General features: G+C 43.5%; 1 protein-coding gene across 2 annotated transcripts in view; it reads right to left on the bottom strand.

Annotated features, from left to right (window-relative positions):
* ROCK1 (Rho associated coiled-coil containing protein kinase 1) overlaps positions 1–27,498 on the bottom strand; it is a 523,306-nt gene that overhangs the window by 32,895 nt on the left and 462,913 nt on the right. For both annotated transcript variants that reach the window (XM_030212894.1, XM_030212901.1), the window contains one exon: positions 8,772–8,850. In XM_030212894.1, coding sequence (XP_030068754.1) covers positions 8,772–8,850 — 79 coding nt within the window. The remainder of the gene's footprint in view (positions 1–8,771; positions 8,851–27,498) is intronic.

Below are 27,498 nucleotides of genomic sequence, written 5' to 3'. Positions count from 1 at the left end.
CAGCGAGCCGCTACACGTCCGCTGCTGCTCATGGCATCATGTGACTCCATGGGGAGGAGGGTGTTTAAGTGTGAAAGTTATCAGATGATGGTCAGAAAGGGGAAGAGTTGAGGCACAGAAACTGGAGAGTGAGTAGTTTGAGAAGAGGATAAGATCAAGACAGTGGCCATTCTGGTGAGTAGGGGCAGTGGAGCACAGTTGAAGATTGAAAGAGGATGTTAAAGCAAGAAACTGAGAAGCATGAGTCAGAGGGATCATTAGTATGAATGTTAAAATCCCCAAGAATGAGGGAAGGAGATGAAGGTTCAAGAAAGAAGGAAAGCCAGGCATCAAAGTCAGTGAGAAAGGAAGAAAGAGATTTATCAGGGGATCGATAAATGACTGCTACTCGGAGAGGCAGAGGAGCAAATAGACGGAAAGAGTGGACTTCGGAGGAAGAAAAGCAGTGAGACTGAGGTGGAAGAAGAGGTTGACATCTACAAGAGGGTGAAAGTAGTAGCCCGACACCACCTCCGCGGCAAACTGGGCGAGGAGTATGGGAAAAAAGATAATCTCCATGGCATAGGGCCGCAACTGAAGCAGTCTCTTCAGGGTAAAGCCAAGTTTCAGTTATGGCAAGCAGATGGAGAGTACAAGAGATAAAGAGGTCATGGATATAGGAAAGTTTGTTACAGACAGAGCGGGCATTCCACAGAGCACAAGAGAAAGGCAAGAAGAAGGGGGGAGGAGAGGAACAGAAATTAGATTGGAGTGACCTGCACAAATAGGATGAGAGCTGATGTGGAGGACCAGGATTGGGATTAATGTCCCCAGCGGAGAGCAGGAGAATGAGCAAGAGAGTACGGGCAAGAGTAGGAGAGGTATGACGACAGCGATGAAGGCGAGATGTACTCAGATAGAAAGGAGAGGGATGAGTGGAAGGAAGGAAATGTTGAAGGTTGAGAGCTGAGAAGAAAAAAAGAGATGGTGAAATGATGAATACAGAGGGTGGACAATGTGTTCCTGCAGTGTACAGTGGTTTCAGATGGAGAAACAGATTAGGAAAGGACAGTACCAAGAAGAGAAAGTGCACTGGAGCCATAAGTAGTAACTGGGAGAAAAATAAATGTAAAGATCACAATCTGTTGGTCTGGCTGAAGAGGGTCTCAGAAAAATGGGAAGCAACTCTGGTGGAGCCTGTCCCTGCAAATGTACAACTTCACCATACAGCACCAGAAAGGCAGTGAACATGGTAAGGCTGATGGCCTCTCCAGAAAGGAAGACCAGAACCACCCTGACATTGGAGTATCTAGACCTGATCAGCGGTCTGTACAGCTGCAGTCCGGGGTCTCTCTCAAGGACGGCGGTGTGACAGAACAATGTGTTTTAAGCCTGTAAACTATCTAAATTAATTCTGAAGTATACTTCTCTAGTTTGCCAGTAGGTGGTGTACATTTATGCTTAAAGCTGTTGCAGAGGGCTGACCTCTCTTTCTTTTAGTTAGCACACAGATAAAGGAAATGCCTGTTGTGATGTAACCAGCTTATTTTTTGAAACGTGACTGTTCTGGGCTCTGATTGGTCCAGGAGCTCTTTTTTCCCCCCTTTGGACTTTACTGGCTATTTCCCCCGTTTCAGCTCGGGAGAAGAATGAGAAAAAGATTTTTGCTGAAGCCCTGTAAAAAAAAACAGTTATATTTGATAACTGGTGAGCAGCTATATGTCCTGATCTCCCCAGGTACATTTTAGAAAGTAAACAAATGTTTAGTGTTATAATTGATCCATATTTCAGTTACCTGTTATTGTTTGTTAATTGCACTATTTTGTTCCACTGTTCAATTTTTTAAAGACAGTTTTCAGATTATTGCCTCTCTGTCTAGACTGATAAAGAATCCTAGTGGTTTGTGTGTTGGGTCTGTAAGTGCTTTCTGGGACTGTGGAACCACTAGGAGAGTGGCCCCCAGTAACCTAAAAATCACTGGGGATATTTTGAGCGGGAGACTCAACCAGAGGCAGTTGTGACCCAGCCGGTGGGAGGAGGGTGCTAGTGTAGAGAACATGCGGCAGGTGTAGGCAGACCTCAGCTGGAAATCCCCAGTCTAAGAGAGGGAGTGTAGAGAGTAAAGATCTCTGCACTGAGACCCTGTTTAAAACCTTTGAGCAGTTATTTTCCTGAACTCCCCAGGTACTACTCAGGTAGTAAGAAAGTGTCTTGTTAGTTTAATGTTGATACCTGTTAATTTATCTGTTACTGTTTGCATCTTTTTTTCACCGTTTACTAATCTACTTTTCTGATAATAAACCAATTAGTTTATTAGCTCTGCTGCACTGGACTGATTAAGAATCCAGGTGGTTTGTGTTTTTGGTCTGTGGGTGTTTTTTTTTAGAAACTGTGGGACCCCTGGGATTGTGGCTCCAGTGTCCTTAGAAACCACCTGGGAATTATCTTGAGGATGGGAGACTCACCCAGAGGCGACAGACCCAGTGAAGTGGGGTGGCGGGTATGCCAGTGTAGCGCACGTGCACAGGTGCAGGCAGGCCTGAGCAGTGCTAGGTGGCCACAGGGTTAGCTCCAGGTAGGTGCTAGGATTTTTCTGACAGATAGCTCTTATTCTCCCATGTCCAAGGAGTGCCTGCTGAGAAAGTCTGCCTCCACATTTAAGGACCCAGTAATGTGAGCTGTCCACAAAAGGAGATTTTTCTCTACCCATCTCCTGAAGGAGGTTGTCTCCACCGCCATCAGATGGCTGCAGGTCCCGCCTTGCTTGTTGATCTAAGCCACCACCACTGTATTGTCAGAGAAAACTTGGACCAGGGCCCCCATCTGAAAGGAAGCAAAGTTGTATTGCCCTGAGCTCCAAGCGATTTATCAACCACTGAGACTCCTGTTCTGTCCATATGTCAGATAGAACTTGTAATGAGCTACCTAACCTATCTTGTTGACGTCTGTTGTCAGCACCTCCCACTGTGTTATTCGAAGGGGAGCTCCGACGGTCAAATTCCTGGGCAACAACTACCACTGCATATGCCGTCTGGCAACCAGTATCCATGAAAGATGAAGGCTGTACTTCTGTGACACTGGAGACCAATGACTGAGAAGATACTCCTGTAAAAGCCGCATATGAGCCCTTGACCATGGCACCACTTTCATCCAGTGTCTGCAGTGGTGTAGGTTTGCGCTTCTCGAAACTGATCACCCAACTCAATGGCTGCAGAAGACAGACAACTGTGTTGCCGTCACACTGTCCGAATAGGACAATGCACTAATGAGCAAGTCATCAAGGTATGGATGAACTCTGGTTCCCTGGCACCAAAGGAAGGCTGCTGCAACCACCACTGCAACCCTGATAAAAATTCTTGACCAAAGGGCAAAGACCTGAACTGGAAGTGACAGCCCAGCACCGCAAATGTAGAAACCTCTGATGTGGCAGCCACATGGGTATATGCAAGTATGCCTCGTTGAGGTTGAGGTCAGTGAAAAATTCTCGTGCTTGAACTGAGGCCATGACTGTTCTTAGCATTTCCATGCAAAAGTGGACACTTGGAGGCAGCGGTTTAGATCTTTGAGATCTAAGACTGGACAAAAGGTGCCTTCCTTCTTAGTGTCAATTAAGTAGGTGGAGTATCTGCCTTGTCCCTGTTCGGCCTGGGGAACCGGAACAATTGCCCGCCTTAGTTCCCCCTTTTAACAAGGAGACTGCAAAAGCCGAGTAACCGGGCAGAAGAACTCCAACTTGTAACCTTCTGTAAGAATATCCAGAACCCACTGGTCTGACGTGATTTTGACCCACTCCTCCCGAAACTCCTGAAGACATCCTTCCAACAGAGGGACAGTAGACCAGCCTCAAATCACTTTGAAGCTCAGAAGGCATTGGGCACCCTAGCTGACTTCCTGTCTGCATGAAAGGAAGACTAGCGTGCCTGAAAGCTGGACTTCTGACCATATTGCTGACGACTAGGCAGGATCTGTCTGCTGTCTTGAAATCATGATGAAGAACCCCCTGACGATGGACGATACTGCTCCAAAACTGAAGTTGTGCTGCTGGTAACCATTTCCTCTGCATTCCGCGGGATTCTCAGCTTGAACGCACTCCAACACCCCAATTCCAGCCAACAGGTCCCACTGCATGAACACAGCTTCACTGCCTCCGTGGGAGTCACCACTCACCCGACTGTCACAAGCAGAGAGTCAGGATCCCTCTCCCTGCACCAAATAGAAGTTGCAGCCTTCCAAGTGGTTCTGACTCAAACTTTAGTTGGGCTTACCACTGTTGGCTGCTCCCATCAAGCTCCGCCTTCATAAGTCTTACTCCAGATGAGAGAGAATCAGGCTGATACCTCTGTCCCATGCTTGTCAGTAAACTTCTCTCCTTCTTCTCTCTCTTTTTCAAGGTTGTTGTGCTGGAAAGAACAGCCCCACAGGAAACGGGAGAGGTGAAGGGAGGGAAGTAGAACATTTCTGGGGCACCAGAGACAGAGATCTGAAGACCTCCAGATGACTCTGCAGAGTCAAGCCACCCGCAAAGCTCAACTGGGGACCAGTTGATCAACTGGACCAAGAGCAAAGCACTTACCGTATTTTTTGGACTATAAGACGCACTTTTCCCCCCCAAATTTGGGAGGAAAATGGGGGATGCGTCTTATAGTCCGAATGTAGTTTTAAAAGCATCGTAATTCCGTTTTGCAAGGTCCCTCCCTTGCTCCCTCGCTTTGTTTTGCAAGGTCCCCCGTCGCTCCCTCCAAATTTTAAAAGAAGTTTTACCTGGTCGTGGTTGCGGCAGCAAAAAGATGCACGCTGGGCACGTCAGTCTTCCGTTCTGACGTCTCTCTCAGCTCTGAGGGGCGGGACCAGAGAGAGAGAGAGAGAGACTTCAGAATGGAAGACTGATGCGCCCAGCGTGCATGCTTTTTGCTGCCTCGACCACGTAAAACTTTTAAAATTTGGAGGAAGTGAGGGGGGACCTTGCAAAATGGAGTGAGGGAGGGAGGACCTTGCAAAACGGAGCGAGACAGGGAGGGGGGACCTTGCAAAACGGAGCGAGGGAGGACCTTGCAAAACGGAGGGAGGGGGGCCCCCTGGAAAATGGAGAGATCGGGGGCCCTGCATTCGGACAAGACGCACCGGACCATAAAACGCACCTAGGTTTTAGAGGAGGGAAAAAGTGTGTCTTATAGTCCGAAAATTTTTTTTTTCCTATTTCCCTCCTCTAAAACCTAGGTGTGTCTTATGGTCCGGTGCGTCTTATAGTCCGAAAAATACGGTAGAACCAGAGGCTGAAAAGTGTGTCCATCCAACTGTTAGAGATAGAAAATACTGAGAAGCTAGATTGGATGCGAAGAGATATATGCCTCAGCTCAGTTTTCAATTCTCTATCTCCACCTGCTGGTTGATAGACAAAACTGAGAATGTACATAATGGAAGCTTTGTTATTCAGTTCTCATGAAAAATCAATAAAATGTATTACAACAACAAAAGGAACTCACTGTATGTGATCCTATCTATGTATGATGCTTGCGCATGAGTGGTAATATGATCCTTGGGGGGGGGGGGGGGGGGGCGGGGGGGTTACTGCATCACATTCACCTTCCCAAGCCGCTCCTTATGGATATCCATGCCCTCATGGACATATTAAGTGATGGCAGTGCAAGTGCTTGAAGATTTCTCTCCTGAGGCACAGGAGGATCAGGAGCTCAGACTCCTGCGCAGAGAAATATGGTTCCCTGCACTGAGACAAAGCTATGCACACTGAGGAATGTTTCTCCATATGCAGAGGTATATTGGAAGGTTTTGAACGTGGAAGGAATGGCCTGCTGTTGCCGTGGATGTTTTCTGAACATGGGGACCAGTACCACTATTGCACATTTTGCGTAGTATATTTCCGATTGGCGGAGACATTTATCGCTAAATGTCTATGACATTTGCAGTGCATCTTTTTAGGAAATGCTTTTTTTCTGTACTTTTGATATTGGAAAAGTTTTTTAAAACTTTTCCAATAAACATTTTTTTGCCATTTGGATGTCATATTGAAAATGCCCCTCCACATCTATACTTAATAAGTTAGAGATCTTGGAGAATAAAGTGAGGAATTTTAATATGAGTGCTTTGAATTTCCCTCAGGTCCTCTCCATTTCCTCTAGGGAACTATTCAAAAGTTTTTTCATGGAATGCCTGACGGGGGCTATTCCTCCTCTTCAAAAAGCCTTCTACCTACCACATAGGCAGAAGGGAGAAGAACCAGGATTACTAGAAGGCGTACATTTAACAACTTTCCTGGAGACATCTGTAGAGGAGATTCAACATACAGCAACCTTGCTGGTAATTTTTGTATTGAGATTCAGTAATGAGACTACATTTTTGGTCTCAGCAAACTATATTTATGGGACATCGAGAATAGCTTCTTCCCGGTGTCTCAAAGCAGACTCAGGATACGTGGAAGAAATTTCCTTCCTTTAGGCAAGAAGTTCAGTTTTTGGGTGGACAATTCTGTTTGTGTTTTCCTACTAAATGTACAGTTAAGCTTAGAGGTGTTAGATACTACTTTTGGTACACTAAACAATTAAAACTATTACTTAATTCGAAGAAAAATGATCTAGGATGGTGCATTGATAGGAGTAATGAACCACAGAATGATGTAACTCATCAGTTTCTTTTTCTTCTTTGGTACTTTGTTTACTTAGCATTGCTGGTTTAAGATAATTTCATAGTTATTTTCTGGGATCCCTCACTCCTATATTTTTAAGAGACTTGTTGAAGTCTGGATGTTTTTTTTTTGTTACATTTGTACCCCGCGCTTTTTCCCACTCATGGCAGGCTCAATGCGGCAGGCAATGGAGGGTTAAGTGACTTGCCCAGAGTCACAAGGAGCTGCCTGTGCCGGGAATCGAACTCAGTTCCTCAGGACCAAAGTCCACCACCCTAACCACTAGGCCACTCCTAGTGATGTGGAGGTGTATTTTCAAAGCACTTATTTACAAAGTTACATAGGAACCTATGGAATTTTGTAAGTCTAAGTGCTTTGAAAATGAGCCCCTTAGTATTCTTCTGTTTTTCTGTTCCTTCTTCTTTGACTGTCACTTGTATTTTTCTAGACAACGATTGTTTCTTTGTTTTGTATGTTAAAATTCATAAAGAGAAAAATAAAAAGAGAAAATAAGATTGATGGGTTAGAGAGATTATCAAGATGTAAATTCAAGTTGCCCAAAAACTACATGCTTGATAGCAAGAGTATGCTGAATTATGACCCTTAATAAATCATTTAAAACATTTCCCCAAGGACCTGGATGTTTATAAATCAATAACATTTCTAGACTAGTGGTTGAAAACCTAGTGCTAAGCCTCACACTAGGAGTTAACAATTAATTACCAACATCAAAAAAAAAAATCCTTATAAGTAATGGTCAAACCATCACCCCTTTTACCAATTAGGGCCCTGTTTACTAAGACACATTAGTGTTTTTAACATGCCTACAATTAGCGCGCGTTAACCATGTAGGCGCCTATAGGGATATTGGTGCGTACATGGTTAACACACAATAAAGATGCTAATGTGCCTATAATGTGGCTTAGTAAACAGGGCCCTTAGAGAGGAGTGCTGTAGGGAATAACCAGAAGGACATTGAGCATTCAACAAAGGCTTCTTCTGGGCCAGTTAGCCATGTTTTGGCAACAGAGGTGGGATTCACCAACTAACTTATACACAGACTGGGTATTCAGTGTTTTCCCCAGGAACTTTTGAATGGGTGTGCCACCTAGTTGATTTTATTGACCCCTCAGTTAAATAACAGAACAAATTTATAATACCGCATGTTAATCCATCCCCACCCAGCTGGCAAAAATTTCTGGGCATTCACATACAAATAAACAAAAGGCAGCACAGAACCAACAGTAACATAGTAGGTGATGGCAGAAAAAGACCTGCACGGTCCATCCAGTCTGCCCAACAAGACAACTCATATGTGCTACTTTTTGTGTATACCCTACTTTGATTTGTACCTGTGCTCTTCAGGGCACAGACCGTATAAGTCTGCCCAGCACTATCCCCGCCTCCCAACCACCGGCTTTGGCACAGACCGTATAAGTCTGCCCAGCACTATCCCCGCCTCCCACCATATAAGTCTGCCCAGCATTATCCCTGCCTCCCACCACTGGCTCTGGTGTAGTCTGGGGTGTTTATGGTCTCTCTTGAAATCCTGCTAATTGACAAGTTAGTTACAAAAGCAGGTCTTCTGGATTTCCCACAGCTGATGTTTCCAGTGGCCATGATCTACAATATTATTGATTGATAAAGGCCAGATATCTAAAAAAGGTCATATCTATCATGAATAGGAATACTGTAAACTCCACCAGGGACATCAGAATGATCTTGAAGTATTCCTTGGTTCAATAAATTACATTTGCACAAGAGACAGTAGTCCTTCCATTAGGGATGCGCACACAGGGCAACATTTTTTTAAATTTTTTTTTTCACTTCATTTAGGATTTTTTCCTCTGATTTTGGACTTATTTTGGTTCATTTTATAAATTTGTATTAATAAACATTTTAAAATATGCATTAGAAATTTTTCAAGTGCATCAATTCATGGGTAAATGTGTGTTTATAACATTTTAGAAGGTACCAAATTTTTTAAGACACATGTATCAACCCGAATGCATATCTCTACTTTCCAGAACGTTTAAAAATCACTTCCTGCAATCCCAAAGAGGCAGGGCTTATCAGCGAGCTGTTATAAGGCAGCTCCTTTTTAAAACACAACACACTGCATATATTTTACTTACAACTAGGTTTTTATTACCTGGAATATTCTAGGTATTTCTTCAGTTTCAGCTCTATATACATCTCCTTGGGTTACAGGTCTGACATGGAAGAGTTTACTATAATTTTGAAAAGAGAGGATAAAAGGGGTATAATTAATGTTTTTTTTTAGCTGCATCTTCATCTGTTTACAAAAGAAAGAGTACAAAGCATTCATTCCTCAGGATATTCTCAATGAATAGTCATCAGATATATTTTCATACAATGAGCCTCAGACTATGGTTCTCAACTTTTCATGACTGCTTTCATAAAATTTGAGATATTATATGTATCCCAAGGTTCACATGAAATCCAAAATTCACAGTCTTGAAAACAAAGGTGTACCAAAACATTGAACACAGTATCCTTCCACTAGAATACCACCAATTTAATACATTTTTGACTAGCTCATCCAATTGCGCCTGGCGAGGGAAAATCCCCAGCTTCTTCACCAGAAGCTTTAGGGAGTCCCACCCACATGCTGCACTCCTTTCTCCCTGCTATTGCTGTGTGGGACCGGCCAGTTTTTCTTTGTTGTTACATTTGTACCCCGCGCTTTCCCACTCATGGCAGGCTCAATGCGGCTTACATGGGGCAATAGAGGGTTAAGTGACTTTGCCAGAGTCACAAAGAGCTGCCTGTGCCTGAAGTGGGAATCAAACTCAGTTCCTCAGTTCCCCAGGACCAAAGTCCACCACACTAACCACTAGGCCACTCCTCCACTCTATTATTGGAAGCTATTATTATTCTATTATTGGAAGCTAATAGAATACAACTCCTAGGAAGGATGGCAGAACTTGTGAATATGTGCCATGCTGTCCTTAGAGAACACCTACTACATGTGAGTAACTTTGCTTTTTCTGAGGCCAAGCAGGACAACACATTCAAATGTATGGGAATCCCTAGGTACTAGGCAGTTCTGAACCAAAAAGAGGGAATACTAGCTCAGTATCCTGCTCTCAACAGTGGACAATCCTGGTCACAAGTACCTGGAAGAATCCCAAATAGTAGCAACATTCCATGCTATCAATCCCAGGGCAAGCAGTGGCTTTCCCCACGTCCATCTTAATAACAGACTATAGACTTTTCCTCCAGAAACTTGTCCAAACCTTTTTTAAACCTTGATACGCTATCCGCTGTTACCACATCCTCCGGCAAAGAGTTCCAGAGATTATGTATTCTTTGAGTGAAAAAAATATTTCCTCCTATTTGTTTTAAAAGTATTTCCATGTAATTTCATTGAGGTTCCTTGATTCACTTTTACTTGTTTTACACCGCTCAGGATTTTATAGACCTCAATCATATCTCCCCTCTGTTGTCTCTTTTCTAAGCTGAAGAGCCCTAATCTCTGTAGCCTTTTCTCATATGAGAGGAGCTCAATCCCCTTTATCATTTTGGTCGCTTTTTTTTTTTTTTTAACCTTTTCTAATTCCGCTATATCTTTTCTGAGATACGGCAACCAGAACTGAATGCAATACTGAAAGATCGCACCATGGAGCGATACAGAGGCATTACAGTATTCTTGGTCTCAATCTACCATCCATTTCCTAATAATTCCTAGCATCCTGTTTGCTTATTTTGGCTACTGCCACACACTGGGCAGAAGATTTCAGCATATTGTGTACGATGACACCTAGATCTTTTCCTTGGGTGCTCTGCTGATCCCTAAGGTGGACCCTAGCGTCAGGTAACTATGGTTTGGGTTATTCTTCCCAATGTGCCTCACTTAGGATGCATGCGAAGAACTACTCTGTTATGACGAAAATGAATGTAAGGGTGAACAGCTACTAGGAAAGAATAAAGAGGTTAGGGCTCTTCAGCTTGGAAAGGGGAGATATGATTGAGGTCTACAGAATCCTGAGTGGTGTAGAACAAGTAGAAGTAAATCAATTTTTTACTCGTTCCAAAAGTACAAAGACTAGGGGACACTCGAGGATGTTACATGGAAATACTTTTAAAACAAATAGGAGGAAATATTTTTTTCACTCAGTGAATACTTAAGTTCTGGAACTCTGCCGGAGGATGTGAGATGAACCCTAACAGAGTTGGTCTTGAGACCAGACTCAGACAAGTGTAGAAGGTATTCAAGCAATTTCTGTGTAGGAGAGGAGAAAAACATTCTAAGGCCTTTACTTAACATCAGACAGCAAACCTTTTTTACTTAAAATTATATGACTTCTTTGCAGAGTGGAGATTAAAGAATAGAAAAAAATAAATATACTGATTTTCAAGGATCTTACCCCCTAGTATTCTACCTTAGCTAAAAATATTTGCCAGAAAGTTTGAACCTTTTATTTGAATATCTAGAGGTAGCTCAATCATTTCAAAGCTGACAAAAATAACAAAATTTATTTACAAAAACGAAGAAACAGAAATTGGTTTCATGAATCAGTTCTGTATCATTATGCAACATATTCAGACAAATATTTTGGCACATACAAGTCTATAATAAAGCAATGCTGTAGGAAAGCAACAAAATTGGTGTAGTCTTGCCAATGTCAGTTTCTTACTATCTGGATAAACCTGCCACTATGCTCAATTTGCAGTAAGAACTGAAGTAGCAACTCATCTTTTGTCATGAGGCCACTGTGTTAGAAACAGAGAGAAATGTAGGCAGATAAAGACCATATGGTTTGTCCAGTCTGCCCATCCATGCCGTCTATTCTTCCTATCATTCCCTTAGAGATCCAATGTACTTGACCCAAACTTTCTTGAATTCAAATACTGTTTTTGTATCCACCACTTCTACCGGGAGGCTGTTCCACAAATTCATCACCCTTTCCGTGAAGAAGCATTTCCTCAGGTCACTACTGAGTATATCCCCTTTACTTTCCTTATGTGCCCCCTTGTTCCAGGGCCTCATTTCAACTGAAACTCACCTCCTGTGCATTTATGCCTCATAAGTATTTAAATGTCTCTATCATATCTCCCCTCTCCTGCATTTCTTCCAAAGCACACATATTGAGATCTTTAAGTCTGTCCCCCTATACTTTCTGACGAAGAACACTTGCCATTTTAGTAGCCGCCCTCTGGACCAACTCCTTCCTGTTTATATCTTTTTGAAGGTGCGGTCTCCAGAATTGTACAAAATATTCTAAATGAGGTCTTACCAGAGACTTGCTTTTTTTTTCAGGCCCTTTCCTCTCCCTATGCACCCAAGCATCTTTCTAGCTTTCGCTGTCGACTTTTCTACCTGTTTGGTCACCTTAAGGTCATCATATACAATCACACCCTACTCCTCTGTCATGCACAAAAGTTCTTCATCCCCTAAACTGTGCCATTCTCTCGGGTTTTTGCAGCCCAAATGCATGACCCTGCATTTTTTAGTATTAAATCTAAGCTGCCAAATTCTAGACCATTCCTCTAGCTTTGCTAAGTCCTTCCTCATATTATCTACACTATTAGGGGTTTCTATCCTATCGCAGATTTTGGTATCATCTGCAAAGAGGCAAACCTTACCAGATAGCCCTTCTGCAATATCGCTTACAAAAATGTTAAAAAGAACCAGACCAAGAACCGAACCTTGCAGAACACCACTGGTAACATCCTTTTCTTGAATGAGAGCAATATCATGCACAGCATGCTATGCTATATGATTCTTATATTCTGCTAAGTTCAAAAGAGATTTTTTAATTTTTATTTTCAATTGTGAACAAGGTAATACATTATCATGAACAGCTCAAAAGAGATTCTAAGCGGATTACAAACAATAAGTCCTATGCATATCTAATACATTAAAAGTAAAAAAAAAATCTCTCATTAAATGCACATCTAAAACATTAATTACAGTTGCATATCTAATACATTGAAACTAAAAGACATCTTTCTCATCAAACAAAAGAAAAATAAAAAAAAGACTTTAAAGCTTTTCAAAGCCTAACTCCCTGATGTAAAAAGGAATACTCTAGCACAGATTTCTTCCACATACCCTTAAAGGATGGATAATTTAATTTCAAACAGTGTTCCGTTCTACCTGAGTAAAAAGATGATGGGAAATCCAAATAATTAATCAGTCTACCAGATCCATCACCATACAGCATTTTGCACATCATACATGTTTGCTTAAAATTCAATCTTGAAGAAACAGGAAGCCAATGTAGCTCCTTCAACAGTGGGGATGCTCTTTCCCAGGCTGTAAAATCAATCTTGCTGCTGTATCCTGCAGAAATTGAAGTTTTTATACCAGTTTTTTTTGTAAGACTCCCAAATAGTGAGTAACAATAATCTAAGTATGTTCTCAGGATTGCTTGTGCCACTGTTCTAAAGTTATCCGGGTGTAATTTAAGTAGTCACATAACTGCATATTCACAGATTCAATAAGTTTAGCAAAGCCATGGTATGCTTGCCACTGGTCTATAATTTTCAGGCGTAGACAAATCAGTTCTCACTGATTTGGGAATAGGAGTCAGCATAATATATGCCAAATTATGGGGGTAACTCCCAGTACTCAGAATAGAACTAACACGCATTGTCAACCAGACCACTATATCAGAGGGAGCTGTCTTAAGTAAATAGGAAGGACAAACATTTAAGTAACTAGCTTTCTTAGACAACCTTTTGAGGTAGAAACATTAATAGTATTTTAATCAACTTCCAAAAATTTATTCCATAGCATGTCTCCTTTCACAGAGTTATCTCTTCTCTCCTCCTGTTGATCCTACCATTGGCAATCCTGTCTGGTTTTCAACAAGACTATCTATTTGGGTGTGGAAATAATTGGCTAACTCATCAGTTATCAATGGGTTGAAAACCCTTCTCCATAATGTTTTCTACCTTTGTGATGGTAAAAGAATCTCCCTTCCTGTTTTGTCTAGGATAATGTAATATCTGATAACCTGGAGGACAAAGTTCTAACACATGGGGAGAATTAGGGTATGGCAACCAAGTTTCTGTTATAAAAGTTAAAACTGCTTGTGTATCATTAATCAGGTCATAAATTAAACACAGAACATAGAAACATAACAGCAGATAAGGGCCAAACGACCCATTTAGTCTGCCCATCCTCAGTAACCACTAACTCCTTTCCCTAAGAGATTTCATGTGTCTGTCCCACGCCTTCTTAAACGCTGACACAGACTTTGTCTCCATGACCTCCATCGGGAGACCATTCCACGCATCTAACACCGTTTCCGTGAAAGAGTATTTCCTCAGGTTCGTCCTAAGCCTATTTCCAATTAACTTCACCTTATGCCCTCTCGTTCCAGAGGTTTCCTTCATTTGAAAAAGGCTCACTTCCTGTACATTAACACCACTGAGGTATTTAAACGTCTCTATCATATCTCCTCTCTCCCAGTTTGTACTTCATAAGCCTGTTCCTATATGTTTCATGACTGAGACTGCTGACCAATTTTGTAGCCGCCCTCTGGACCGACTCCATCCTGTTTATATCTTTCCGTAAGTGCAGTCTCCAGAACTGCACACAATATTCTAAATGGGGCCATATGAGAGACTTGTACAAGGGTATTATCACCTCTTTTTTCCTGCTGGTCATCCCTTTCCTTATGCACCCGAGCATCCTTCTGACTTTCAGCATCACCTTTTCTACCTATTTAGCCACCTTAAGGTCATCAGACACAATCACCCCCAAGTCCCGCTCTTTGTACACAGAAGCTCTTCACCCTCTATACTGTACCATTCCTTCAGGTTTTTGTGACCCAAGTGTATGACCCTGCATTTCTTAGCATTAAATCTTAGTTGTCAATTTTCGGACCATTATTCAAGCTTTGAAAGATCCTTCCCTCATGCTATAGAATAGAATCTAGCAGGCACTGCAGGATCCAGTTTAGTCTTCCCACCACCCACCCCTAGAACAACTCTTCATTTATAGTCAGTTATTGTAATTTGGGTAGCAAGCAAGGAGTGCTCTTACAGAGTTTTAAATACATTTCATTACCATCTAAGAAGGAAACACTAAATAAATCATACAATATACTATATATACTAAAAGACACTTTATATTAGGCTAACATCCTTAATACTATAGCCATAGGCACCCGGTATAAAAGGCTTGGGGAGGCAAAGCCTCCCCAGGCAGCAGCAGCAGTCTCATTCTCCGAAGTGACGCTGACACGCCGTCTTTATCTTTTCCGTTCTTAGACCCAACCTCTCTTTCTTTTTGCAGTGCTCTGATTGCTGCCGGCCGGCTCACCATCACCAGTTCTGGCGCGCCGCGTCCCTCCTCTTCTTGCCTAGAGATTAATGACGTGGGGATCCCGGATGAGGGCAGTCAGAGCTCGCGCGGGGAAGGGGCGATCGATGGATGCATGGATCGGCGGAGCCTACTGACGCTGATGATGTGTGTGACTGGGTGGGATATTCATGATGACGTGCTTCTTTTTGCTTTAGGCTCAGCCAGTCAGCCTTCCCTACAAGAGCAGAGTTTAAAAAAGGTTTGGACGGGTTCCTAAAGGAAAAGTCCATAGACCGTTATTAACTTGACTGGGGGAAAATCCACTGCTTATTTCTGGGATAAGCAGCATAAAATGTATTGAGCTTTTTTGGGATCTTGCCAGGTATTTGTGACCTGGATTGGCTACTGTTGGAAACAGGATGCTGGGCTTGATGGACCTCTGGTCTGTCCCAGTATGGCAATACTTATGTACAGTTCAGCTTTACCTTTATGAGATTCTACATATTCCTCCCCTTAGCCTTCAGCCTCACAATGCTATTATGGCCCTTCCTCCTGTCACTTATATTATCTAAAAAATGTCTTGTCCCCCAATTTTACTGTATCGGATATCATTTCCTCCATTTGTTTCTTCGCTTTCCTGACAGACTTTCCAGCTTCTCTGAACTTTTCAAGGTATTTTTGCCTGTCTTCCTCTTTCTGAATCATCTTGTAATGTATAAATGCTAACCTTTTTTCCTTTACCTTTTTCAGCTGCTACGTTCGAGAACCAGAGCGGCCTTCTTTTCCTCTGATTTTTATGTAGCTTTCTAACATAAAGGTTTGTCGCCTTTAAAATAGCTCAAATTATCTTATTACAGGCTGAGCGCATATTTAAATACAAGCAGTCAACTGACCCTTAATCCTCTTCAGTAGGAAACCTAGAAATAATAGGAGGTTATATTATACACCTACCCTTGTCTCTCAATCTTTTTCTCCCTAAGATTATCATGAATAGGTCTAACACCCTCTACCACTTCTGGGATCCATATACATGATGGCATACAACCTATCAAATTACCCAAATCTCTGCTTATTCTATTCCTGTGGCGTATTCGTTTGTAACCTGATTGTATTACTGTTATTGATAAACCTACTAACTTCCCCACATTTGCTGATTTTCCACCCATCCCAACCCTAGATAACACAGCTGTAACAGTAACAACCAAGAAATGATGCTTTTACAAAAGCATGATCATTCACCGTCTCCACAGCCTGCTGGAAGTCTTCTCATGACTCAAGTCTGGGTCTACTTTGAGAAATGCATCTGGAAGCTCCATCATTTGAAACAGTATCTTAGACTTGATTGAGCCAAAATCTTCAAGGTTCTTGTTCCTGAATGACTCTAGGTACACAGTGATTCATTTGGTATGACCCTGCTCAAAGTCATCCTCATTTTTCATGGCACTTATTATCAGCCTTTTTGTTGAAGTACTTGGTTGTTATATAGGGCTAGCCCAACTAGTTCTGGTGACAAATACCAAAGTGTTTGGAAAACTTCTGTATTGCAGTTTTTGATATTGCAGGGTTGAATGCCGAGTAGCTCAGGAAAGTGATTTCAGCAGCATAAAGTCAATGTACAGAGCATTTGCTGTAAGAGGAGCTGTTATCCAAGCCTTCGGAAAGACACGTACTGCAAACACATACACACATCCTGTTTCCCTTTTCCTCTTTTGATGTCAGAGAAAATGTCACCTTGAAACATTCAGATCTTTAGTGAATAGATTACCTTCGACATCTAGCAAACACAGTGCATAGCCTATGTGCCATGACTCGGGCTCCTCTTGCTGGGAGAGCTCTAGAGAATGACATGGGGACAGGGACCCACAATCACCGCAGGGATGGGGACAGAGCCCATGAGGATGGGGACAAACTTTGTCCCTGTGTCACTTTCTACTTTGAAGCCTATTAATGACCTGGACTGTTATTTATGTTTGTTTGATGCAGACAACAACATTTTTATTTTTTGGAAAAACAAGCAAACATGCTGGCCACAGCTAGCAAAATTTGCATGGGGGATCCTGTATATCCTGCTACCAGCACATCTTCTAAGAAGACATTTTCTATTGCAGGAGGGATTGTGGAAGACAGGAGAGCTAGACTGAATCCTGAGATTGTTGATGACTTCTTATTCATCCACAGATTTAAAAAATCATAAGAGTGCTTCATAGGGTGTATTTCTCCCCGCTAACCCAGATACAGTCTCATTCATCTTTCCTGTTTCATACTTCTCTTGATCAACAAACGACCAGTATTCTTGAAAGTGCTTGAAGAGGGGAGTTACATGTTCAATGTATTGCTCCACTGTAGTTTACAAAATACTGACAGTATAATTTGGTTCACAACTTCCCATATTCATGAATGTCTTATGCGAACTGCAGAATTATTACTATTTGATACCTTCAGAACATCAGTGTTGTTGAGCTACAAGTAAACGTTCATCAATTTAACTTTGCCTGAAATGTTTCTTCATATACACAAACAAAATTATGGGGTAAGAAGATTATTTTTACAAACTTCAAAAATTAGCTCCACCCTACTTCTTAGTGAAATCTTTTCTGGAAGCAGGCAGGACTTGTGCGACGCCTTTATACAGTTGAAGTTTCAAGCTGTGTGGATGGTATGCCCAGGTCCACAAACTAAGCACTTCCTGACACAGGAGGTACGAGCCCACACCTCCTTGCTTGTTGATGTAATACAATGCAACCTGTTTGAGAACAATTGGGTGCATCAGCCAATCTCTGAAAAACTTTAAAGCATTCTGCATCACCTGAAGTTCCAGGAGACTGATATGCAACTGCCTTGAATCGTGATTACAATCTGAAGAGGTACCTATAAGAATCTTTGTACTAAGATTATTCTTTAAAAATTCTTATAGAAATGCAATTTACAATAAAGTTCAAATTAATTTCTTAGTAAAACCTATGAACAATTGGGTGCACTACAAAACACTAATGATTCTTTGTTACAGCATGTACACAAATAGTTTACAATGGAAAAAAAAGTGGAGATGACCAAATTGACAAACAGAAGGGTAACCTGGTTCTTAAAACAATCATTCAGTACATGGGGGACTTGACATGGGCTGTGTTTCAGCACTGCTGCCTGCATAAGGAGTACATGAATCTATGAAAACGTTTTGAATAAGACCACAATAAATACATAAAGACATATATATGGAAAACAAGAACACCATAAAATTGAAACAATGCTCAAAATTAAATAACAATAACAATGTAAATATAATGAAAATCTTTAAGGAGTCCTTTTACTAAGGTGTGCTAATGGATTTAGCACACGCTAACAAATTAATGTGTGTTAAGTGCCGTGCAGCCCATAGGTATACAATGGGCTGCACAGCATGTAGCGCGCACTAAATCTGTTAGCACGCATTAAAGGGCCCCTAAGTGATGACTAAATAATTTGTATATTTTTAATTTGTATTTGGAAAAATGCAAAGTTAAAATTACATATATGTATATATAAATATGTGTATAAAGAAAGACTAAGAAATTGCCATACAGTAAATATAAACATATGAAAATCATAAACCAGTTTTAAGAATATATAAAAATATATAAACAATGTTGAAGCAACATATTATATCTATCTATCTATCTATCTATCTATCTACCTATCTATATATATATATATATATATATATACAGTGCAATCTGCTTAACTGCAAGGGTCTGGGACCAAAGAAATGCATGCAGTTAACCTTAAATACATAAGTATTGCCATACTGGGAAAGACCAAAGGTCCGTCAAGCCCAGAATCCTGTTTCCAACAAAGTACAAAACATTTTATACTGCTTATCCCAGAAATAGTGCATTTTCCCTAAGTCCATTTAATAACGGTCTATGGACTTCTCCTTTAGGAAGCTATGCAAACCTTTTTTAAACTCCGCTAAGCTAACAGCCTTTACCACATTCTCTGGCAACAAATTCCAGAGTTTAATTACACATTGAGTGAAGAAACATTTTCTCCGATTCGTTTTAAATTTACTACACTGTAGCTTCATCGCATGCCCCCTAGTCCTAGTATTTTTGGAAAGCGTGAACAGCCGCTTCACATCTATCCAACTCCACTCATTATTTTACAGACCTCTATCCTATCTCCCCTCAGCCGCCTTTTCTCCAAGCTGAAGAGCCCTAGCCGCTTTAGCCTTTCCTCATAGGGAAGTCGTCCCATCCCCTTTATCATTTTCGTCGCCCTTCTCTGCACCTTTTCTAATTCCACTATATCTTTTTTGAGATACAGCGACCAGAATTGAACACAATATTCGAGGTGCAGTCGCACCATGGAGCGATACAAAGGCATTATAATATCCTCATTTTTGTTTTCCATTCCTTTCCTAATAATACCTAACATTATTTGCTTTCTTAGCCGCAGCAGCACACTGAGCAGAAGGTTTCAACGTATCATCGATGACGACACCTAGATCCCTTTCTTGGTCCGTGACTCCTAACGTGGAACCTTGCATGACATAGCTATAATTCGGGTTCCTCTTTCCCACATGCATCACTTTGGACTTGCTCACATTAAACGTCATCTGCCACTTAGACACCCAGTCTCCCAGTCTCGTAAGGTCCTCTTGTAATTTTTCACCAGAGCGTGCACTTAACCGCTGTGACCCAAAGAAGCTTGACATCTGATAAACATATGTACAGTAATGTTTATTATACTTACAGTATACAGTCTCAGTTAACTGACAGGCTTGCTTGAAGTAATCAGTTATAGTCCTCTGTACACTCTTGGGTCTGTGAGTTCCATAGACTACATCTGCCAGACGGTAAAAACTGTCATAGCACTGACATCCAGTGACCTCCAGATAGGCCCGCACGGTGTTGAGACTCTTCAGCGCTCTTGCAAAAGTGACAGGATGAGGTTGTTGAATTTCGTCAGCATGTGCCTTGCTGCTCATTTCTTCACCTGTTCCATCATCAGCCGTTGTTGCCTGCGTGTAGGCACATATCTCAACATCAGTGCTGTCTTCAGCTGTTTGTAGATCGTGATCAACAGCTAAGTAGCGATGGAACTCCTCTTCAGTAACACTGGCTGGGATGTCAATAACCTCTTCATCTGGCGCGTTTGCAACAGCTGCATCTGTTTCGTCCCTCTCCACATCCTTAACAAAGCTTGCACGCTTGTAGCAGTTCACCATGGTTGCCTGTGTAACATGATTCCAGGCTTCTTTCTGCATATGTAGGGAATCCAATAGTGATAGATTACGAGCCAGTTCAACAGCACGTTTATCCTTTGCAGTCTAGTCATCCATAACGCTCATCAGACGACGTAGCACAAGAGCCCGATAATGTTGTTTGAAATTGGCTATTATGCCCTGATCCATAGGTTGGATCAGAGAGGCAGTGCTTGGTGGCAGGAAGGCCATCTTGACGTTAGACAGCCTGATATCATCCCTGTGTGCAGCACAATTATCACAAATCAGCAAAATCTGACGCTTTTGTGCCCGCATTCTAGTGTCTAGCTTCTTTAGCCACTGCTTCCAAATTTCCCCAGTCATCAATGAATTTGCGTTAGCCTCGTATGACACAGGAAGTCGCTTAACTTTCTTGAAGCAATGGGGCTGTTTGCTCTTTCCAATGATGAGGGGTTCCAACTTCTCACTCCCATCCATTTTGCAGCAAAGGAGGATTGTCAGTTGGTCCTTCGGTGTTTTACCTCCAGTAGTTTCAGCATGTTTGAAATGAGATTGAAGGGAGGCAGACTCAGGAAAGATGTCAGGAAGTATTTCTTCACGGAGAGGGTGGTGAACGCTTGGAATGCCCTCCCGCGGGAGGTGGTGGACATGAAAACGGTAACGGAATTCAAACATGCGTGGGATAGGCATAAAGGAATCCTGTGCAGAAGGAATGGATCCACAGAAGCTTAGCTGAAATTGGGTGGCGGGGGGAAGAGGGGTTGGTGGTTGAGAGGCTAGGATAGGGGAGGGCAGACTTATACGGGGTCTGTGCCAGAGCCAGTGATGGGAGGCGGGACTGGTGGTTGGGAGGCGGGAAATACTGCTGGACAGACTTATACGGTCTGTGCCCTGAAAAAGACAGGTACAAATCAAGGTAAGGTATACACATATGAGTTTATCGTGGGCAGACTAGATGGACCGTGCAGGTCTTTTTCTGCCGTCATCTACTATGTTACTACTAGTAAAAAAAGCCCCGTTTCTGATGCAAACGAAACGGGGGCTAGCAAGGTTTTCTTCAGAGTGTGCATGTGGGAGTGTGTGTCCCTGCCCTCTGCCCTCTCTCCCTCCCCCTCCCCCCTTGGAGTCCAGTCCCTCAGTGTTAAGTTTCCTGCTGTTCTGTGTTACAGAGAGAGTGAGGTTATCTCTCTCCCCTCCCCCTCTGAGTCCTTCACTGTTACAGAGAGAGGAATTTCGTGCTGTGCTGTTTTCCTTCACTCATGGGGAAACCGGATATCTCTGACGCTTCACACTTCCGGCTGGAGGCTTCATAGAACGTTGGTCTTGCCTTTTATATATATAGATGTTGAATGCAAGTGTTCCATCAGGAATCGCTCGCCAGTAGAGACCATTTTCATCAGCATTGAAAATGTAATGAGATGCAAACTCGTTCAAGATGAAACAACCCAATTTTCAGCACCAAAGTCATCAGCGTCTTGTTTCTCACCATGCTGTTTCTTGAATTTTATGCTGTTCCTCTCCTTCCATCTTTCCAACCATCCAACAGCGGCTTTGAATTCAGTTAGTCAAATACTTTCAGCTAGCTGATTAGCTTTCTCCATAAGCAGTGGACAACTGACAGGAAACTGTCTGCTCCTGACATGAGAAAGCCACTGAAGAGCATCTTCTACATCCTCACCTTTTCCCGCCCGTTTACGTTTCCCGTGTGGATTTATATTGTTTTGCCAGTCTTCCAGAAGCTGGTCTTTCTGCTTCAAGATACGTGAAATTTGACTGGGATTGACACCATATTCTTTAGCAATAGATACCTGACTGTTTTCTAATTTTTTAAGAACTTCTATTCGTTCAGCCAGTGTTAAAGTCTTACAGTTCTGCCACGACGACGACCCCGGTGTATGCTCTAACAACATTCTTTCGCTTATTCTGCCTGTGGCAGTTAAAGAGGCAGTAAATTTGAAATCTTGTTGGTTGTCACGCGCCAATCGGCTTCCATATTTCATGCGCGCGCTTATGCGGAGTCTTTCCTGCAGAGGAGCGGTCTTGAACCATGCATATAAGCGAATCTTGCACTCATCAGTGGTGCGCTACACCGAAGTTTGTCCCCATAGAAATTGATGGTGCCAAAAACGGGACCGAAGTATGGCATGCAGTTAAACAGAGCATGCGCTTATCCGATGTGCACTTAAATGGAGTGCACTGTATGTGTGTGTGTGTGTATGTATGTATGTATATATATATATATATATATATATATATATATATATATATATATATATAGAAAGCACTAGTGCATGCTCACTGCAGCTTTAAAGGGATTACCACGGGATACACTGAGGTATCCTGTGGTAAATTCCAAATTTGTGTGCACAAACCACGCACTTTAAATTTTTTTGGAGGGAGCATACCTGGGGATGGAGAATGGGCATTTCTGTGAAAATCAGCTCAGTAAAAGGACCCCTCAGTCATCACTTAAAGATTTTCATTATATTTAATTATATTGGGTTTTTATTTTAAATTTTGAGCACTGTTTCAATTTTATAGCGTACTTATTTTCCATATATATGTCTTTATGTATTTATTGTGGTCTTTTTCAAATTTCTTTTCATAAATTTATAGACTCCTTATGCAGGCAGTATTGCCAAACCATGTACTGAATGATTTTTTTAAATTAAAGACTTGATGTTTTAAGAACCAGATTCCCTTCTGTTTGTCAATCTGGTCATCTCCACTCTTTTTCCATTATTTACTTCGTGAAGTTTGGTTCTTATTTCCTTTTCTGTATAGTTTACCCCAAAATGTTTCTTATATATATATATATATATATATATATATATATATATATATATATATATATATATATATATATATATATATATATATATATATATATATATATCTATATAAAACGCACCTCCAACGTTCGAATGAAGCCTCTGTTAGCCAAAAGTGAAGGGGGTGAGATCGCATTGTGTCTGCCCCGCCCACGCGTCAAACGTGATGATGTCGAGGGCGGAGCAATGACACTCATCCAATCGCAACGCTCGGCAGCGAAGCGTCAGGGAAGGAGGCGGAGCTCTCAACGTCTAGCCTTCCCTTCGCTGTGTTCCGCCTTCTTCTGACGTCAAGGATGACGTCAAAAGAAGGCGGAACACAGCGAAGGGAAACCTAGACGTCGGGAGCACCGCCTCCTTCCCTGACGCTTCGCTGCCGGAAACGCCACGGAGGTACATTTAAAAACAAGAAAAAAAAATAAAAACCATGTTGGGGGGAGCGAAGAGGGTGGCCACAAAAGAAAAACAATGGGAGCGGGAGGGCACGGGAGAAACGACACCATGGATGCGAAGGGGGGGGGGGGGGGGGGGGGGAAGAAGAGGGCGGCCCAGGCTGGGACATGGGAGAGAGAGGAGCATGGATGCAAGGGGGGGTCATGGAAGGGACACAGGGGACTTGCTGGAAAAGGATGAATGGAGGCGGCAGGGGACAGAGGAGCATGGATGGGCATGGATTGGGAGGGCAGGGCTCAGGGAGAGAGGGCAATTGCTGGAAAGGGATGAATGGAGGGGGCAGGGGACAGAGGAGCATGGATGGCCATGGATTGGGAGGGCAGGACTCAGGGAGAGAGGGAAATTGCTGGATAGGGATGAATAGAGGGGACAGATGGGCATGGATGGATATGGATTGCAGGGCAGGCCTCAGGGAAACAGGGCAATTGCTGGATAGGGAAAAATGGAGGGGCAAGGTGACAGATGAGCATGGATGGGCATGGATTGGAAGGGCAGGACTCATGGAGACGGGAATTGCTGAATAGGGATGAATGGAGGGGACAGATGGCCATGGATGGATATGGATTGCAGGGCAGGCCTCAGGCAGAGAGGGGAATTGCTGGATAGGGATGAATGGAGGGGCCAGGTGAAAGAGGAGCATGGATTGGAAGGGCAGGACTCAGGGAGAGGGGAATTGCTGCATAGGGATGAATGGAGGGGACAGATGGCCATGGATGGATATGGATTGCAGGGCAGGCCTCAGGCAGAGAGGGGAAATGCTGGATAGGGAAAAATGCAGGGGCCAGGTGACAAAGGAGCATGGATGGGCATGGATTGGAAGGGCAGGACTCATGGAGAGGGGAATTGCTGGATAGGGATGAATGGAGGGGACAGATGGCCATGGATGCATATGGATTGCAGGGCAGGCCTCAGGGAGACAGCGGAATTGCTGGATAGGGATGAATGGAGGGGCCAGGTGACAGAGGAGCATGGATTGGACTCACACTTTCACTCTGACTCTCAAACACTCACTCTCACATACACTCTCCCAAACACACACACTCCGAGGAAAACCTTGCTAGCGCCCGTTTCATTTGTGTCAGAAACGGGCCTTTTTTACTAGTATATTAATAAATCCCACCTTGAATGTTCTGAAGCTCACTCCAAGGCAGAGAAGCTCACTCTAAGGCAGAGAAGCACAAAAATCCTGTAGTCTTCATAGGCTAGGACCAGTCACCCTCACTCATAGACCCGCCCTCAGCCACGCCCCATCTAATATAATAAAACGCACCGTGAACGTTCTGTAGACAACGTTCTGAAGCCACTCAAACACTCTCTGTAGGGTTCGTGGATTCGTCGTGTGAAGCCAGCCAGCCGTCTCTGCCCCGCCCTCGCGTCAAACGTCATGACGTCGAGGGCGGAAAAAAACCAAACAATTCCGGCAGCGCAGCGTCAGGGAAGGAGGCGGCGCTCCCGACGTCTCTAGCCTTCCCTTCGCTGTGTTCCGCCTTCTTCTGACGTCAGATGACGTCAGAAGAAGGGGGAACACAGCGAAGGGAAGGCTAGACGTCGGGAGCGCCGCCTCCTTCCCTGACGCTGCGCTGTCGGAACCGCCACGGAGGTAAATTTAAAAAGAAGAAGAAAAATAAAAGGGATGTTGGGGGGAGAGAAGAGGGTGGGCAGTAAAGTTGAACAATGGGAGCGGGAGGGCAGGGGAGAAACGACAGCATAGATGCGAAGGGGGGGGAGAAGAGGGCGGGCCAGGCTGGGACATGGGAGAGAGAGGAGCATGGATGCGAGGGGGGGTCATGGAAGGGAGAGAGGGGACTTGCTGGAAAAGGATGAATGGAGGGGGCAGGGGATAGAGGAGCATGGATGGGCATGGATTGGGAGGGCAGGGCTCAAGGAGAGAGGGGAATTGCTGGATAGGGATGAATGGAGGGGAGAGATGGGCATGGATGGATATGAATTGCAGGGCAGGGCTCAGGGAGAGAGGGGAATTGCTGGAAAGGGATGAATGGAGGGGGCAGGTGACAGAGGAGCATGGATGGGCATGGATTGGGAGGGCAGGGCTCAGGGAGAGAGGGGAATTGCTGGAAAGGGATGAATGGAGGGGGCAGGGGATAGAGGAGCATGGATGGGCATGGATTGGGAGGGCAGGGCTCAGGGAGAGAGGGAAATTGCTGGAAAGGGATGAATGGAGGGGGTAGGGGACAGAGGAGCATGGATGGGCATGGATTGGGAGGGCAGGGCTCAGGGAGACAGGGGAATTGCTGGATAGGGATGAATGGAGGGGACAGATGGGCATGGATGGATATGGATTGCAGGGCAGGGCTCAGGGAGAGAGGGGAATTGCTGGATAGGAATGAATGGAGGGGGCAAGTGACAGAGGAGCATGGATGGGCATGGATTGGGAGGGCAGGGCTCAAGGAGAGGGGAATTGCTGGATAGGGATGAATGGAGGGGACAGATGGGCATGGATGGATATGGATTGCAGGGCAGGGCTCAGGGAGAGAGGGGAATTAATGGATAGGGATGAATGGAGGGGGCAGGTGACAGAGGAGCATGGATGGGCATGGATTGGGAGGGCAGGGCTCAGGGAGAGAGGGGAATTGCTGGAAAAGGATGAATGGAGGGGGCAGGGGACAGATGGGCATGGATTGGGAGGGCAGGGCTCACACTCTCTCTCTCATATACAATGTCTTTCTCACTCTCACACACTCTGTCTCACACTGTATCACATTCACTCTCTATGTGCCACACAGTCACTCACACACTCGCTTGGTCTCATACACTCACTCTCACAGAGAATCTGTGTCTCACACACACACTCTCTCTCTCGCACACACACACACACACACACTCTCTCTCACACTGTGTCTCACATACACACTTGCACACACTCTCATTCTCACACACACTCTCACAAACACACTCACACCCAGACTCACTCTCTCTCTCACACACACACACTTTCACTCTGACTCTCAAACAGTCACTCTCACATACACTCTCCCAAACATACACACTCCGAGGAAAACCTTGCTAGTGCCCGTTTCATTTGTGTCAGAAACGGGCCTTTTTTACTAGTCTGTACATAAAACGCTACCTCAACATTCTGAAGACAACCTGCTGAAGCCATCTGCAAAATCCCTAAACAGTTCGTAAGTTCATGGTGGTGAAGCCATCCAACTCACCATGTCTCTCTGCCCCGCCCTCGAGGGCGGAAGACAGAGAGTAAAGGGATCCATAAAGGCACCCCTACCAACTGGCAACCCCCTCCAACAAACAACGACCCAAGCAGGGGGAGTGTTTCTGTACTCCTCCCCCTGAATAGGAATCGCTACAGACTGCTGGCAAACTCCCCAACCACACGACCACAAAAGCCACCCGCAACCCCCCCACACACACAAACACACACACACACAAACGCAAACACACAAACACCAACACACATACACGCAAACACACACATACATAAACACACACACAAACGCACACACACAAACACATACACGCACACAAACACACAAACGCAAACACACAAACACACACGCAAACGCACACACACAAATGCACACACACAAACGCACACAGAAACACACACACACAGAAACACAAAAACACACAAACAGAAACACAAACACACAAACAGAAACACACACACAAACAGAAAACACAAACACACAACAGAAACACACACACAAACACAAACAAACACACAAACAGAAACAGAAACAGAAACACACACACAAGCACACACACATACACACAAAACACACACACAAAACACATACACACAAACACATACACGCAAACACACACACACAAACACACACGCAAATGCACACACAAACGCACACAGAAACACACACACACATAAACACACACACACGCAAACACACACAGAAACACAAAAACACACAAACACACACACAAACAGAAATACAAACACACACACACAAACAGAAACACACACACACAAACACACATACACACAAACACACATACACGCAAACACACACACAAACACACATACACACACACATAAACACAAACACACATACACACACACATAAACACATAAACACACACAAAACACACACACGCAAACACACACGCAAACACACACACA

Source organism: Microcaecilia unicolor, chromosome 1, assembly GCF_901765095.1.
Source record: "Microcaecilia unicolor chromosome 1, aMicUni1.1, whole genome shotgun sequence".
In the NCBI taxonomy this organism is placed as follows: Eukaryota; Metazoa; Chordata; class Amphibia; order Gymnophiona; family Siphonopidae; genus Microcaecilia; species Microcaecilia unicolor.
Note: the sequence above shows the minus strand (reverse complement) of the source record. Positions and strands in the feature narration are given on the sequence as shown.